The sequence below is a fragment of the Heterodontus francisci genome, chromosome 8 (genome assembly GCF_036365525.1).
Source record: "Heterodontus francisci isolate sHetFra1 chromosome 8, sHetFra1.hap1, whole genome shotgun sequence".
Classification (NCBI taxonomy): Eukaryota; Metazoa; Chordata; class Chondrichthyes; order Heterodontiformes; family Heterodontidae; genus Heterodontus; species Heterodontus francisci.
In genome coordinates, this window is record NC_090378.1 from 95,779,932 (window position 1) to 95,798,302 (window position 18,371).

General features: G+C 41.3%; 1 protein-coding gene across 2 annotated transcripts in view; it reads right to left on the reverse strand.

The window, feature by feature from the left end:
• The window catches only part of vamp4 (vesicle-associated membrane protein 4), a 95,547-nt gene that overhangs the window by 38,488 nt on the left and 38,688 nt on the right, over positions 1–18,371 (reverse strand). For both annotated transcript variants that reach the window (XR_010975565.1, XM_068037787.1), the window contains exon 4: positions 15,566–15,616. Coding sequence is in view for 1 of the 2 variants with exons in the window: in XM_068037787.1 (XP_067893888.1) it covers positions 15,566–15,616 (51 nt within the window). In the remaining variant the exon portion in view is untranslated. The remainder of the gene's footprint in view (positions 1–15,565; positions 15,617–18,371) is intronic.

Below are 18,371 nucleotides of genomic sequence, written 5' to 3' on the forward strand. Positions count from 1 at the left end.
AGGTGTCCCCAGTGTGAAGATGGGACTTTGTTTTTATAAGGATTGTGCAGTGGTTACTCCTACCAATACTGTCATGGACAGATGCATCTGCAACAGGGAGATTGGTGCATGACAGACCAACAGTTTATCCCCCTACCCAATGAAATGTCAGGATTGAAAAGACAGAGGAACAACTTACAATGGGAATAGGGTGAATTAGAGGCAAAGTTAGTACAGAAAGGAAATAAGCGAGTGAAAGAACTGGATTAAAAGAAAAAGAGACAAAAAATAGGAAAAATAAAATTTAAGAGATCTCCATTTTACTATCAGCTGAAATGAGACTCCAGTTTCAATTGTTCCCTTTCTGAGCTGACAGGTTGAGTGGCACTACAGGAACATGCATCATTAAAAGGGTCCTTAAGGTGTTAGTTGTCAGTGAGCAAATGCAGCAATTTCTTTAAACTTGCAACGAGGGTGAGGGTAAGCCAATTCTCTTTTGAAATTTACTATTGAATCTGTTTCCAGCACCCTTTCAGGGTTCCAGATTTCAACAACTTGCTGCACATAAATGAAATTCTCATTTCCCACTGATTCTTTTGCCAATTATCTTAAATTGATGGCACTGACCCTCATGGCAGTAGAAACTCTGATTGAATTTTACTTTGTTAACCCAGGAATGCTCAGGTTCATTCCAGTCTGCATGGCCTAGTATCACACCACACAATACAATTATCCACTGAACTATCACATGTGAATTTAATTTTAAAATCATAAATACAAAATAACATTGAAAATATGGTTGCCAATAGGTTCTGGTAGAAAGTAATAAAGGGAGATTGGTAATTTTACAAAGGTAGGCCTGCAAGTTCATCTCCCTTTAGCTGACCATTAAGAAAACGTGTAGAATGAGAATTGTAGTAATTCACAGGGTTTTTTGTGAAATGGAGTCTAAATGTATAGATGTAACAGCTGTTACATGGAGCACAATATCATTACACTGATACCACAAGTTACAAGCAAGAAAACATTTGAAATCTCCAACATTTGATGTTGATATCAGATAGTACGGTTACAAGCACAAAACCACAAAATTTTCTTTTATTGTAAACATGATCACTTCAAAGTTCACATGGTAGGCATGATTTAATAATTGCCTTGTGTCCAACCTCCATGTTAGTGGTACAGGGTGGAAAACCTCAAGGCTGGCAAGTCTGTAATGGTATATATTGTAAGTCATGGATATGCTATGTTTTGTTTTGGCTGTCAGCCTGTTAAGGTTGAAAAGTTTCCCATCAAGTCAAAACTCAATCATGACTTCTTGTGAAAGTTGGTCACGAATGAATTCCATGACATGGCTGAGGTACAGAGTTAAGAGAGTAGGTGCAATCTCACAGCCTTGCTTGATGTGCGGCTGGATACGAAAGGGCTTGGTCTCCAATCCATTGCTGTCATACCGACGTGCAGAAGTTGCAGAATAGTAACAAATTTTATTGGACATCCAAGTCCCTGGAGAACTTTCTAAAGGGCTTCGGGACTGATGGGATCAAATGTCTTTGACATTAATAGAGGCCTTTTTTCATTCTTTCACTGGATGTGGGCGTCGCTGGCAAGGCTAGCATTTGTTGCCCATCCCAAATTGCCCTCGGCAACTGAGTGGCTTACTAGGCCATTTCAGAGAACAGTTAAGAATCAAACACATTGCTGTGGGTCTGTAGTCACGTGTAGGCCAGACCAGGTAAGGACAGCAGATTTCCTTCTCTAAAGGGCATTAGTTAACCAGATGGATTTTTATGACATTCGATGATAGTTTCATGGCTCCATCACTGAGACTAGCTTTCAATTCCAGATTTTAAAAAATTAATTAACTGAATTTGAATTCCACCAGCCGCCATGATGGGATTCAAACCCATGTCCCCAGGGCATTAGCCTGGGCCACTGGATTACTACTCCAGTGACATTACCACTACACCATCACCTGCCCTTCCAACCCTTTGCGTTGTTCCAGTCATTTTTCTTGAATTTGTTGAATGACAAGGATCATGTCTGTGGTTCGCCTGGATGGCCGGAAACTACACTGGGTCTCTGGAAGGATGTCTTCGTTGACGGATAAGAGGAGGATTCGTGTGAGCACTTACAATATGCCGACAACTGCACAGTTGTGGTCCACAATGCAAATGACATTGAGACCATCCTTAACTTCGTCAACTCTGCATATAAAAGGGCTGATCTCTCGCTCAATATCAGCAAGAACAAAATCCTCCACCAGCCCGCCCCCCCCGGACAAGCATCTACATCTCCAGCAATTCATTATTGATGGGAAGCTTTAGAAGTCGTTGAACACTTCGCATATTTTGGCAGCTGCCTTTCTCAAAAGGTCACCATTGAAGTGGAGATCCAGCACAAAATCAGCTGTGCTAGCAATGCCTTCCAAAATTTGCACAACCAGGTCTTCGACAACAGAGATCACCAAAATAGGACACAGGCTTTAGTCTACAATGCTGTTGTTGTCACCACCCTTCCATGTGGCCATGAGACCTGGGTCACCTAGCAAGGGTACCTCTGGGCGCTGGAGAATTTCTAGCGGCAGTGTCTCCACGAGATACTCAAAGCTCAGTGGGAAGACAGGCGAACAAACTCCAGCATCCTCACCAAAGCCAATTCCTCCACCATCGCAACCATGATCATGCAAAATCAGGTCGCTGGTCTGGACACTGCATCATGTCAAATTATTGGCTTCCAAAGCAGATCCTCTTCTCACAACTTAAGGATGGCACCCGATCTCAAGGAGAACAGAGAAAATGTTTTAATGACACTCTGAAGGCCTCACTAAAGAGGAGGTAAATTGACACCGATGCATGGGAGGAACTTGCGACAATCTATGCCATGTGGCAGTGCCTCATCCAACAAGCCGCAACACAGTTGGAAACTGACCGAATAAACTTGGCTGTGGAGAAGCGACAAAAATGAAGAGAGAGAGCAGAATCCTGGCTTGAGAATGCCCCTGACTTTCCCCAGGGCAACTCCTGTCCTCTCTGCCCTTAAATCGGGGTTCTGGGATTGGCCTGCTGAGTCACTGGAGGACACACAAATCATGAATGCCTGGCAGGTGTCATCCTCATTTTGAGGGACTGACAACAAAAATGGTATAAACTTGTCTTACTGGGAAGTACAAACCACAGGAAATAGTCAGAGTTTTATTTGTCAACAGCAAGAGTTTTGTTTGATGGTTTTCAAAAGGGGTATTCTGCACAAATATCGCATCAACAGCTGCTACCTTGCCTACTCCTCAGATTTAAATTATTTTCTTAAATAACAAATTACAAGACTGAGATTTGTTGGTCCCACTAATTAACTGGACATTTATTTATAAGATATTTAAGCAGCCCCAATAAAATGATTACTGTTCCTTTATTACTACGCTTACATATAAAATGTTAGTGGATGAGCTAACTGCCGATCAATGCAAAAAGGTCTGGAGTAGGGAAGTTATCAGGATTCAGAACTCTTGCTTCCTGTGTAATCTAGTTGTCGATTTATCATTTGGTGCAGAGGGTAGCAACAGGCAGGAATGTGCAAGCAAAGAATGCTTGAGTTTAGATAAGAGTGAATTTGAGTTAAAAAATATTTTGGTCAATGGAATATATAATTTCGCTCTATACAGTGACAGGACATTTTTCTTATTGAGTCAAATTTTGCTGTACCAGAGCATTTAATGCCACCTGCCTTTACTTAGATAAAAGCAAAATACTGCGGATGCTGGAAATCTGAAACAAAAACAAGAAATGCTGGATTCACTCAGCAGGTCTGGCAGCATCTGTGGAAAGAGAAGCAGAGTTAACGTTTCGGGTCAGTGACCCTTCTTCGGAACTGACAAATATTAAAAAGTCACAGATTATAAACAAGTGAGGTGGGGGTGAGGCAAGAGATAACAAAGGAGAAGGTGCAGATTGGACCAGGCCACATAGCTGACCAAAAGGTCACGGAGCAAAGGCAAACAATATGTTAATGGTGTGTTGAAAGACAAAGCATTAGTACAGATTAGGTGTGAATATACTGAATATTGAACATCAGCAAGTGCAAACCTGAAGAAAAACAACCTGAAAAAAACAGTGGGTAAGCAAACTGAACAAACTAAGATGTCTCCATCTCTGGGGATAGGTTGTCTACCAATATCCATTATAAGCCCACTGACTCCCACAGCTACCTCAACTACACTTCTTCACACCCTACCTCCTGTAAGGACTCCATTCCATTCTCCCAGTTTCTCCGTCTCCGACGCATCTGCTCTGACGATGCTACCTTCCATGACGGTGCTTCTGATATGACCTCCTTTTTCCTCAACCGAGGATTTCCCCCCACTGTGGTTGACAGGGCCCTCAACCGTGTCCGACCCATTCCCCGCACCTCTACCCTCACCCCTTCCCCTCCCTCCCAGAACCGTGACAGGGTTCCCCTTGTCCTCACTTTTCATCCCACCAGCCTCCATATCCAAAGGATCATCCTCCGCCATTTTCGCCACCTCCAGCGTGATGCCACTACCAGTCGCATCTTCCCCTCCCTTCCCCTGTCAGCATTCCGAAGGGATCGTTCCCTCCGCGACACCCTGGTCCACTCCTCCATTACCCCCACCACCTCGTCCCCGTCCCAGGGCACCTTCCCTTGCAATCGCAGGAGGTGTAATACCTGCCCATTTTCACCTCCTCTCTCCTCACTATCCCAGGCCCCAAACACTCCTTTCAGGTGAAGCAGCGATTTACTTGTACTTCTTTCAATGTAGTATACTGTATTCGCTGCTCACAGTGTGGTCTCCTCTACATTGGGGAGACCAAGCGCAGACTGGGTGACCGCTTTGCGGAACATCTCCGCTCAGTCCGCAAGCAGGACCCTGAGCTTCCGGTTGCTTGCCATTTCAACACTCCCCCCTGCTCTCATGCTCACAGCTCTGTCCTGGGATTGCTGCAGTGTTCCAGTGAACATCAACGCAAGCTCGAGGAACAGCATCTCATCTACCGATTAGGCACACTACAGCCTGCCGGACTGAACATTGAGTTCAATAATTTCAGAGCATGACAGCCCCCCACTTTACTTTCATTTTTAGTCATTTTTAGTTATTTTTTCTTCCTTTTTTTTTTTTGCATTCCTTTTTACATTTTTTACAATTTTTTTTGCATTTATTTCATTTCATCTTAGTTTGTTCAGTTTGCTTACCCACTGTTTTTTTCAGGTTGTTTTTCTTCAGGTTTGCACTTGCTGATGTTCAATATTCAGTATATTCACACCTAATCTGTACTAATGCTTTGTCTTTCAACACACCATTAACATATTGTTTGCCTTTGCTCCGTGACCTTTTGGTCAGCTATGTGGCCTGGTCCAATCTGCACCTTCTCCTTTGTTATCTCTTGCCCAACCCACACCTCACTTGTTTATAATCTGTGACTTTTCTAATATTTGTCAGTTCCAAAGAAGGGTCACTGACCCGAAACGTTAACTCTGCTTCTCTTTCCACAGATGCTGCCAGACCTGCTGAGTGAATCCAGCTTTTCTTGTTTTTGTGCCTTTACTTAGACTTGCCCCTGTATCCTTCAGCTCAAAATACTGTCCATAATATTGCAGAAAGTGCAAACTGATAGAAGCGTTGCAGGGGAAACAGGGCATCTAGGACCTGAGTGAACAGGGCAACCAACAGGGCATCTCCTTAACAAAGGAGATTCAAGATTAGGAAATAAACAGAAGTACAGAGAAGAAGGGTGAATTAAAGGGGTGAATTTCATGTCAAATCAGGTACAGAAAGAGAAATAAAGACGGGGAAAAGTGTTTGGATTAAGAGAGACAGAAAGGAAAAGAAAGAATTTTTAAAAAGTAATTTTTAAAAATCTGCACAAAAAATTTAACATGAGACTATATTTGTAATAGATAATTTTCGGTGTCAGTGAAGTTGTTTGGCAGAAATTAACAATCATGATGTTAAAAGTGTACCTACGATTGTAATTACAAGCCTTAAATATCTGTGGTGGATTTAGTTCATATCTACCATGTAAATTCAACAACTTCACAACACTCAATGAACGTTAATGTTGAGGCAGACAGCAAAATGACTTTTTCTGAAGCCAATGGTGGAGATACACAACTCGGACAGCAACTTTTAGATAGCTGCGCATTTATCCCATGCCTGAAGCTGCTGCACTATCTACACATAAATAACTGTGACGCAATTAGCATCACCATTATTTTGGCAGCAAAATCTGGCCCATTATTTGTTCATTTATTGCAAGTACTGGTCAAAATCTGAAATCAACTGACCTCAAAGCCAATATCCTTGCAATGGTATTTTGAACTAGGGTCAGCATTATGGATTGGAGAAATGGAACACGTTATCTACTGAAAAAAATGAAAGGATAAGCCAGCAAAGCAAATCTAGATTTCTGGCTGTTAATGATTATTTCTGTATGAATACTTCTGAGGTCAAAAATGTATCTAAAATGTGGGAACGTGACTTAAAAGGAATGAAGAGAAATTGTTTAATGCCCGTGACTTATTAGATACAGACAGCTGCAGTACTGAGAAGGCGAGTTGAGACTTCAGAACAAGTACAGGACTGAATGAGTATGTGGTTCATACCACTGCCCCTACTGTCTCTAGTTTTAACATAAAATGCTTTGATTCATGTTATTTTTGAATTAGTTTTATAAAATGATTTTGGGGTTTAGAAGTTTTATTTGATGTAGCCATTTACTAATGATCACATTGAAGAATCTCAATCCCACGGTTCTTTCCCCCACCGTTAAAACTTAAATATCTGGATCTATTTAAGGAACCATAGATGTGATAATCCATCATGAAGTGCTGGTAAAACATTTTGCTTTTTAAAAAAGTGACAGTAAAGGCATTTAAATGAGGATCAAATAAAAAATATTTTGTGACACATAGCACTGGTTCCTGCTGCTTGCACACGTGAGGAAGATTAGAGATCAAAGAGCGACAGTAGACCATTAAAAACACAAACACACACTATGGCTGGGATTTTATCTGGGTGACAGGGGTCTTGGCCACTGGCCAAAGCAAGAGCCCCACGTCGCCTCCTCTGGGGAAGGTCTGCCACATTACGTTCCAATTAGGCACTTAAGTAGACAGCTGGGGGCCTTCCCTGGGAGTAAGGACTCCGCCGATGGAAGTCCAGCCTGCTGAGAGCTGCTGGCCAATCAATGGCTGGCAGCACTTCAAGTGAGCAGCGCCATCGCGTAGGCGGTAGCCGCTGCCAGTACTGGACTCACTGGAGGTGCTGGGCCCAGGCAGAGGTGAGGGCTGGAGGGGTTTCACGGGGTGGGGGTGCTCATGGGGGAGGGGGGTGTAGAGGAGGGTCGGAAGCAAGGACGGGGGTGGCTGTTAGTCTGCCCCTTCCTCCCCTTCCTGATACCGGGTCCCTCAATCAGGCACTGTCTTTTAACAAGGGACACCCCCACCTCTCCCACCCCCACCGGAGCCGGCATAGGCAGGTCGGCCCCTAATTGGGCATTAATTGTCCACTTGGCCTCAATTTGCAGGGGGGCGGGAAGGCCGTCCACAGGCCTTTCCACCCCGAACTTAATTTGGGTGGAGGAGGGAAGGTGGCCGGGAATCCCCCCCTCCCTGCCACTATCTCGCCCAATTATATGCTGTCCCCACCTCCAAAGTTGCCGCGGGGAGCACTTAAAATTCCCCCCGTTTGTGGTGTCAAGCTAAGCACAATTCATAATACAGAAGAGAAACCATAATTTCAATCTAGCATTAATCAAGTTATTGTTTCTCTACTTCAATGGGACAATGGCTCATTAATCACTACACATTAATTTTGATGTCTTTTGCATAGGAAACAGGATAAAATGTCCAGCACTTTTCAAATAGGTAGGATTTATGGTGTACCACTAGTCAAATATAATGACAGAAAGATAGTAGCACATGAATTTGTTTTGAAATATTTATGCATCTCTAAAAATAAGATCCTGCTTTGAATTATTTCTCCAGGAAAAGATGTTGAAAGGTGAATTAAATTGAAACCTTTACAAATAAATTAGAATTAAAAAAAAAATCAGCACAAATTAATATAGTTCCTTCTTTGTAAATGTGTTGGAGAGTGTCAAGATTTCAGTTAGCTTTCAGAAAAAAGCTTTTTTGATGTTGAAGGAAGATTAGTGTCAAACAGGTACAGGAATTATGAGAAATTTAATTTTTAATGTGAACATTCATAAACTTTTTAAAGTTCAGATTATCCAGGACATTGTGGTTTATACTTTGAGTAAAAATTTGAAACTTTTAGGAAAACTGGATTTTTCAAAAGGAAATTTTGCTGGTATCAATGCAAATTAAAAGACAGCGAATGAGTCTCAATCTCTACTCCAGTGCACCAATAACCTAGAGAATGCAAGTTTAAATTCCACCGTGGCAGTTTGAGAATTTGAATTCAGTTTTTTTTTTAAAAATAGAGCTGGCATCAGTAAAAGGTGACCATGAACCATCAGACCTTAGGGAAGCAAACCTCCTGTCCTTCCCTGGTCTGGCCTATTATTCCACAACTACACCAACATGGTTTATTTACTCTTAACTGCCACAGTCAGTTGCATCAAACCACTCCGAAGACCACCCTGCACCCCACCCCCCCCCCCGCCCACAAAGAGCTTCTCAGGGTTATGAGGGATGTACAATAACTGCAGCCTTTGCAAGGATGCTTACATCCAGAGAATAAATAAAAAAACTCCACCTGAACCTCAAATGTGCAATTTTCCATCATCCACTAGAATTTGAAAGTCAAAGCCTTGTGTAAACCATTGCCTCCACAGTCCACCAACATCAATCTTCTCCTGAGCTACAAAAGTCAACCTCATAACCCAACAATAACTTATTTGTACTTCATTGGTCTTCAATCCTGAAAAATCGATATTGCTGGACCAGTTCAAAATGCAGGGATATTAGACTAACCAGTATACTAACCATTTAGTACAATGATGTAATGCAAATTATTTGAAAAAATCCATGTACTACATGAAAATATGAAACTGTCAGAGTCATTTATGGCACAGAAGGAGGCCATTCAGCCCATTGAGTACATACTGGCATTAAGTCCTTCTGTAAACAATAATTCAGCAGCTTTCTCTTTAGTGCAGGCTGGTGCTCCCCAGTATCCTGGCCAATATTTATCCCTCAACCAACCCAACTAAAACTGATCATCTCATCATTATCACATTGTTATAGGCAAATTGGCTGCCGCATTTCCCAGAAAAAGGTGACTACATTTCAAAAATACTTTATTGACTATCAAGCACTTTGGCCTTCATGTGGTCGTGAAAAGCACTACATAAATGCAAGTTCTTTCTTTCTTTAAAAGCAATAAGCTTGTGGAAAATGATCATTTCAAAACCAATTCCCTGAAAGAGTTTTGAATTTCCAACATCATGACTTAGGAAGGTAAGGCACTGAACAATTCACTATTCCAAATGAAATCAGGTAAATATCACCACCCACCACCTCCCCATCTCATTTCTAAGCTGTTATTCTTGTAATAATTCCAAGTTTCCAAATTAGACAATAGTTGTCTGCATGAAAATTAAAATTTAATGATAAATTTTTATAAAACCTTAATAAGAGCTTTGTTAGAGTACATGTGCAGCATTGGACTCATCAGGATGCAAGTGGAGGTTTTAGGGAGCGTACAACTCAGCTTCACATGTGAAGAAAAGGTTGAAAAATAGGGTATTTTTCATTAGAACACTTATTAGAGCAATAGAAATATTTCACAATTATCAAAGGATTGGACAGGGGTAGGTAGAGGCAGGCCATTTTCGCAGTTAAAGGGTCCAAAATGAGGAGTGATAGCTCTAAGGGATTTAGAACGGACAGCGTGAGAACTTCTTTACACAGAGATTTGTAAGGTGGGGGAAACTCACTTCCAGGGTTGAGGTAGAAACTGTGGCAATGTTCACGATTAGATGGATGAAAGTAAAGATGGACGACGGAAATGATGATAAAAGGACTTGGGAATAGGGTTGATAAATGCGATTAATACTATTTTCTCTTGAAGGCTAAACATTGGCATGGACCCGTGAGCTGAATGGCCTGTTCCTGTGTTGTAACCTCTATGTTTCTATGTATTTGGCAGTTGTTTAGGCCTATTTTTTTTTCAGAATGAATAGATTTGAAATATTCACTCCCAGTGTTCATTTTTAATCTTAAACAAAACAAACCTTGTTTAAAGTTATGTCAACAGCCACGTTCTGGTTTGAGAAGGCTGCAATGCATCAACATAGAACTGCAACTACTGAAAATTCATTCGACGTGAGGAGTCAGTAATGTTACATAAATCATTCAAAATCAGTGAGACTCTCACAAGGAGATCATGCAGACAGGCAAGTGAAGTAAAAAGGTGACTAGCCTAAAATAAGACCCTTTATGTAGCACAAAATAAGTGTTTGAGTGTTTGTGCCAGCACTGTCACTTTTAATGAAGTATGGTAACAGAAAACATGAATAGAAAATACTCAACTGTTAGCGCCAACATTACTAAATGGAACCCAGCATGTTGTAGAAAGAATATTCAAGAAGTTTAAATCAGAATTTAAATGAAGCTTTTTTTAAGTTACTGGTTTGAAAAGTTAGTATACACTGACCAACAGACACACAAATTAGTCTACAAATAATCTACTCTGGTTTCAATACAGCCAAGAAGGTAGGCTATTAAACAAATTTAATTATGTTAGAACTTTAGTGGTCATCCAGTTCAGCATATTTTTAATCTAGTAAATATCCCAGCTAACTGGACAAGTATTTCCTTGACACCTGCTCCCAGAACAAAAATCTCAAGAATGAAGTTCCCATTTCAGAGATGATCACTTTCTTTTTAATGAATAGAAGTAATGTGTCACATGCTGTATCGTGGAGTGAGTTGAATGCCTGTAATTCCCACGTGACATTCTTCCCACCTCAGGTGATCTATTTCAGAGAACAGCAAAGTAGAACCCAGATACCTTTGGGATAAAGCCACCCAGAACCATTCTGCCACACACATTCCAGTAGCCCATTAAAGACTAACATTGGCAGAGGTTTGAGGTCACCTGCCTTGCCCTTAGCTAGGAAATTGTGTATAGCATACAGATTGGACAACCTGAAAAGAAAAAAAAAAGCAATAAAAACAGAAAATACTAGAAATTCACAGCGGGTCAATCAGCATTATAGGGGAAACTTTGTCGTAGTGGTAATGTCACTGGATTGTAATCCAGAGGCCCAGTCTAATTCTCAGGTGACTGGGTTCAAATCCCACCCTGGCAGCTCGTGGAATTTAAGTTCAATCAATTAATAAATTCAACTAATAAATAATAAAATCTGGAATTGAAAGCTAGTCTCAGCAATGGTGCCATGAAACTATCAATTATCGTAAAAACTCATCTGCTTCACTAATGTCCTTTAGGGAAGGAAATCTGTCGTCCTTACGTATCGGATAAAGTTGGTTACACTCTTAGCTCTGGATAGAGAGCTCCGATTACTCCATACAAGAGTAATCTAGAATGGCACTCAAGTACAGTACTGATAGAGAGATCCATATTAAACCAAAGGCCCAGCTGCCTGCTCCATTGGATCAGTCTGATGTTAAGGAACCTATGATCCCATTCAAAGGCGGGGGGTGGGGGTGGTTCGCCAGGTATCCAGGCCAACATTTCTTCCCTAACCAATTTCAATAAAGCAACAGATTAACTGATGATTCATGTCAGTGCTGCTTGCGGGATATTGTTGATCAAAACGGCTGCTGCATTTAACGACAGTCACTGCATGTCAAAAATAATTCACTATGAATCTTCTGACCTGATAAATTTATATAAGCATTTTATCACGTCGTGGGAGAGTGCAAGAGCGAAGAACATGAGAAATAGGAGCAGGAATAGGTCATTCAACAAGATCATGCTGATGTTTATACCTCAACTCCATCTTCCCACACTATCCCCATTGTCCCTTAATTCCCAAAAATCTATTGAGCCCTGTCTTGACTATACTCAATGACCAAGTATCCACAGCTCTCTGGGGTAGAGAAAGGCCAAGATTCGTAACCCTTTGAGTGAAAGAATTTCTCATTTCAGTCCTAAATGGCCAACCTGAAGTTTCATCGTTGCAATATGGAAAATTTATTGAAAGAAGGGGCTCAATTTTCCCAGCCCTATGGGGCTGGGTTAGGAGGGAGGAAGGCTGGTAATATAGTGGGGGGAGGCACCAGGAGGGAAGCTCAATGCCACCATGGCATAGTAGCAGCAGTGGGAACATCAATGTACCGCCCAATTGAGCCACTTAAGTGCCCAATTAAGGGCCACTTCCCACCCTGCCGGCATTTTGCTCGTTGGAAGGGCCCACTGCCATATGGGGAGACTGCCAGATAAACCCTGGTGGCCTCCCAGTGAGTTCTCTTGGGGTGGGGCCTTAATCACTGCTCCCTGGCCCAACGAGGGGGCCCCCCCCCAGCAGCATTGGGTGCCCCACGGTTAAGACGCTGTCACTATAGCATGACACCTCACCTCTCAGCCCTCACAAATGCCAGGGCCTGCCTGCTTGGCCCCGGCTCGGTAAAAAAAAAAAATCCTCTTCAAAGATGCCTCGGGCACAGAGGTGTCCTCTTCCTCATCCTGCAGCTACAGCAATGGCCACCACTAGCAGTGGTGCTGCCAAGGCTGCCGGCCCTCTGATTGTCCTGTTAATTGGCTGCCACCAGCAAAATGCCGTCCCTGGATCCTGCCATCTGCCGGCACGGGGTCGGCTCCCACTTTCGGTCCCAGCAGCTGACAAAATTCAGCCCAAGGAAGTGATGTGTTTTTTGGAATATAAGATTCTTTACTTTAAATGAAACAGGCATTATTTAATGAAATTGTGGGAAGCAGCAGTAACAGACCAAAATTAAAGATGGGAGTAGTTAAAAGATGTTAAAAGTACACAGGAAAAAAATTGGTGTGTTTTATATGGCCAATTTATGTTTCAGCCTGTTATCAATCAGCTAAAGAAAATCAGAGACTTTAGTCTAATCTGCCAAGTTAATGTGGCAAGGTTCAAGCCAAGATTATTTTGCGATTTCTATGCGGCAGCACCTGTCATACAAGTCATAGTTTTACATTTTTACAATGGAGGAAATAGGTTCATTGCCACAAATATAGGAGTATAAAATGTTTAATGCTGGCATTTCAGAGGCCCAGTCAATGTGTCAGCATTTGCTAACAAAATTCAGTCTGGAGTATGTTTCCTCTCTACCATTTCTGCTCCTCCCAGAGTTTGGCTTCTTAAGCACTGGAAAAAGTTGCTTTCTAGTCTCAGGTTGGTCCCTCCATGTACAGCGGGCCAGTACTCTTGTGAGAAATTTCTTCCTACAGTATTTATAGAGCTCACAATCCATACCTTTAGCACTGTGAGCAGTGTTGTGGGGCGATGGGGACCAACTTCAGTGCACTAGGTTTAGGTAGGTCAGGTAGGAGCAAGACTGAGCAGGCAGGGGTAGGGGAAAAAAATTATGAGAGGAAGGGGAAATGAATGGCAATAAATGGGATGGAACTGAATAGGAATAGAAGAATAGGAATAGAAGAAAAGGTTGGAGGAAAAGAATGACAGGGGGCAGGAGGAGGGATGGAGAGGGAAAGAGAGGGAAAAAAAAAGAAAATCTGGGAGCAATGCACACCAATTTTTTTGCCTTCAATATTTGGATTTCCCAGACACACTTGCATTTCTTTGTTCCTCCAATAGAAACATGGGAATATTTGTACTTATGGCTGAAATTACAAAATCTGAGTAAATGCTTGTTAAGCGACACTCTGATTTTTAAAATTCTCATCTTTGTTTTTAAATCCCTCCATGGCCTCAAGCTTCCTATCTTTGTAATCTCCTCCAGTCCTACAATTCTCTGAGTTTTCTGTGCACCCTAATTCTGGCCTCAAACATCCCAGATTTTAATCGCTCCACCACTGGCAGCTGAGTGTTCAGCTATCAAAGCCTCAAGCTCTGGAATTCCATCCCTGAACCTTGCTGCCTTTCTTTCCTCCTTTAAGATGCTCCTTTAAACCTCCCTCTTTGGTCAATCTTTTGGTCATCTACTCCAATATCGCATGTGGTTTAGCATCAAATTTTGCTTTATAAACATTTCTGCAAAACACCTTAGGATGTTTTACTACATTAAAAGCGCTATATAAAATACAAGTAGTTGTGGTTTCCCTGTTCATGTCAGGGTTGTTCTTGAATGGTTAGCCTTTTGGGACAGTCAGCTTTTGCTAATTCTCTAACTGTGTAATAAGAGCAAAGCCAGAGTTTATTCCACTATGTCAGACTTATCCAAGAGCGGCAAGTTCCATTTCACTTGTAGTTCAAACTACATATCTCAACTTGGAATCTTTCCCTGTGTGTACAGAGACTCAGCACTGTACTCCACTTAAATCTTATTTATATTGACGTGTAGTTCGCAAATGCTGGCTTATTTTTGACGAGTGAGGGAGGATATTTTAGCCACAGCTTTCCACTTCCATGCTCACCAGCCAGCAATTACCTGGTCATTAACTTTAATGGCAAAAAATCAGGGACTATTGTGCATAGAAGTGGAAACCCCTCGAACTTAAACTGCCTTAGGTACCTAAAGGACGTTACTATTGAGGAATAAACTTCTCATTTGCAAAATGACTCCTCATCAAACACCCATGTCATGGATACCATGTCAACAGTCCATTGTGCAATGCAGAATAACATAACTTAACCCAGAGGTCAGAGCAGCACCTCCTAATGTACCAGTGAGAATTCACTTTCTTACATCAGCCATTGTTTATACATTCAGAGTCAGATTGTTAATTTGGCCAAATTCTGTGCTGAGGACTGATGATCACTCTGTTGTGTTAAAACTAGTTAAATTCATTTCATTCTTACTGCCATTGTAGATTTGATTCCATAAATCTGGGCTTGATTCACTTCTGGTACTTACATTTGAAAGGGTGGCGTCTTCTATTCAAGAAAAAAAATTAAATTCCAGGCAAATCCAACCTCGGTTTGCTACTAGATACTGCGTACAAATCTCATTACCTGATCTTGGGGTGAGCTTAGATTTTACGATGGAGTGTAATGAATAAATGCAGCAGCGGCAAGAGACCCTAAAAAGGCCCCCAATTAGCCACTTAAGGGCCTCGATCGGCCCAAGGGTAGGCAGACTGCCCAACGCCTACCAGCTGCTGGTAAAATACCAGCACAGTGCCCCCCACCATCCCACCCAATTTTACATTCTCTCCCACCCCACCTGCCAGCCCTTTCCTGGGCAGGGGGAGGTGGTGTAAAATTCCAGCCATGATTTTTACTTCAATTTTTTTCACATCACGCTCTTGCAACATTCCACATGACTATTTGACAGGGCAGGCAACTATGGATATCACCACTGATATCACCTTTCCTGAATCATTCGTTCGGTCTGCGAACTAAATGGTTTTTACTGGCTTACATTTTTTTTTATTATCCACAATAAGAAAACATAACGTTTTTGTATAACTGCAAGATTAGTTCAAGGTTACATTAAAAAATGATTTCAAAAATGATCATATTGGGCATCATCTTAAAGCACATACTGTTTGATCTTGTCATTCTTCGGTCCAAATTTTGGTCCAGTAGGTCCTCTTCTGTGGAGAAAAACATAGAATGAGAAGTGCTGAAACAGGATAGGCATACAAATCATAAATAAACAAACAAGAAAACATGACACATTGGATAGATTATCAAACATTATTCTTACTATCATGTCTTGATCACCATCAGTCCACCTTATGCATAGCACCTTCTATTCAACACTGATCCCCAGCTGGAACAGTTGTGGACTCCTCATGGGCTCCAATACTAATTGTATTCAATCATGGAGTCATATGCACCACAAGAGAGCATTCAGCCCATCAGGCCTGTGCCAACTCTTTGAAAAGAGCTGTCCAATTAGTCCCACTCTTTCCCCATAGCCCTGCTAATTTTTCCTAAGTATGTATCCAATTCCCTTTTGAAATTAATATTGAAGCTGCTTCCGCCACCCTTTCACACAGTGCATTCCAGATTATAACTTGCTGCTTAAAAAAAAAACATCTCCCCTCTGCTTCTTGTGGCAATTATCTTAAAGCAGTCCTCTGGTTAATAAGCTGAATTATCAGTGGAAAGAGTTTCTCCTCATCTACTCTGTCAAGACCCCTCAATTTTGTACACCTCTATTAAACTTCTTTGCTCTAAGAACAACCCCAGCTTCTCTCATCGCTTCATCCCTGGTACCATTCTAGTAAACCTCCTCTGCATGCTCCCTCTATGATTAGGTTGGGGAAAAAGTACTTATGATTAGTGTTCGGACAATGCGTTTTGTTGAATGATAATTTTCTTTAATCCACTGACCGGAGATCAGTTTTTAAAAAAAGACATTTAAAAAAAGAAAAGCTTAGGATGGTCACCCAATTTGTAACACTGTATCCTACACTGCAATGCTTGTGAGGAGGGAGACAAAATGTCTGCATTTCCCAGCAAGAACTAAGACCCAGGAAGTTTAAAGGAACTATTTGTTCTTTCAGCAAGCAGAGAAATACTGCTAACTGCTCTGTTTGAATCACTGAGTGACTGTCATGTGACAAGCCCCTCCCCATCTGTGCTTTTAAACTGGTGTTTTCTCTGTAGCAAAGGAGTAGTAACTGCACTCTAACACATGCAGACCTAAGTGGGGGTCTCTCTCTCTCTCTACTCTAGCTTGAAAGCTTTCAAATCCTGCCTGTTGACTGACCATCTTTGCATACAACGGCTACAAGCAGATACCCCGTTGGAGAAAATCATTCATGTTGCTGTCTCCAAGAAATTCACCAAACCAACCATCTCCTTCTTAAAACTAAAAGCCTCAGAACCATTGCATTCAGCCAGAAGCCAGCCGAATCACCAAATCCCACAAATTTTGCATACCTTTTTTATGAACTCTAACTCAACCAATCTACCTTTCCCCACTCTGTAACCTATTTGTGTGTGTGTAAACCTCTAGTGTGTGTGTGTGTGTGTGTGTGTGTGTGTGTGTATGAAAGTTGGCGCGTGGTTTATTATTTTTATTAGTTCGATTGTGGTACAATAAAGTTAACCTCTTCCTCTGTTAACTCAAGAAAACCTGTTTGATTGGTTCTTGTTATGATCATAGCAAGTAAGTAATCAAACACCTACTCAATTGGCCAGTACATTCACTTGAAGAAATAATTAAACCAGTTGTGGTCAAACAAGGAGGGAAAAGAGGGAAGGCCCTTTAACCCCTCCTCATTTGACCGTAACATTAGGAAGAAAACAAAACATTTCCCTCTTGGTCCATTCCATATAGAAATTAACACACAACAAAATATTCACACGTGATGAATGGAACCAGAGAACCAACTAAAATGGAATAGAATTATAACTATTCTTCACTGGAGTACACACTTGTAAATGATATTGAAGCCTTTGCTCATGACATATCCGTTTTATTTCCTTGTAGTTTTAAATTTCGCCTCCACAAAATAATTACATAATGGACAAGATACAAAAGTTATGGGTGTCACTTAACAATAAGCTCAGTAGTTTGAACAGGTTCAGAGAGTCAATGCACCTCGCTCCATGGTACTAAGCTACATAGACCAGGAAGCTCACAGATTCAATCTATGGTCAGCACCAAGTTCGCCAACCTCAGCAAGGTGTTAGAAAAATCTCCAAGCCTGTCTGTGAAGACGACACTGAGACTAGGATGCTTTGGTGTAGATTGTTTATAGCTTGTCAAAGAGCTTACTTCTGCTCTCCAAACACCACCACCAGCCAGTGCTTATTGGCTCTTCTTTATATATACACACTTGAATACAATTAACTAATTAACACCCAACATCTGTTCACCCTATTATCTTGAACTATCAGGTATTTATCATCCATTAACAGAACTTCAGACCTGAACAAATTCCCTCTTTTTTCTTTAAATTAACTACATATATATAAGAAAACAAAATAATGACACATTTTTCTTCACATTATTTATTAACTTTCAACAGCACCAGCCATTAACATGCTGTATATTCTCCCTTTAAAAAAAACTTGTTTAAAGAAAAAGCGATCTTAGTGTAAAAATTTTTTTCCACGTTTTCCTAACTTAAAATAACACAAGACGGCCCTCTTTGAGGACATCCAAGAATTTTTTTCGAATAAACACCTCTCTTAGTAAAACAATCCAACAACTGATGACTTGATTCAACCCATTTTATTGTGGAAATTTATTTTCTTTCTAACATTTCGTTTATACGCATGAGATCAACCATAAGAACATAAGAAATAGGTGTAGGCCATTCGGCCCTTCAGGCCCACCCCGCCATTCGACAAGATCAAGGCTGATCTGCCCCAGACCTCAACTCCTCTTTC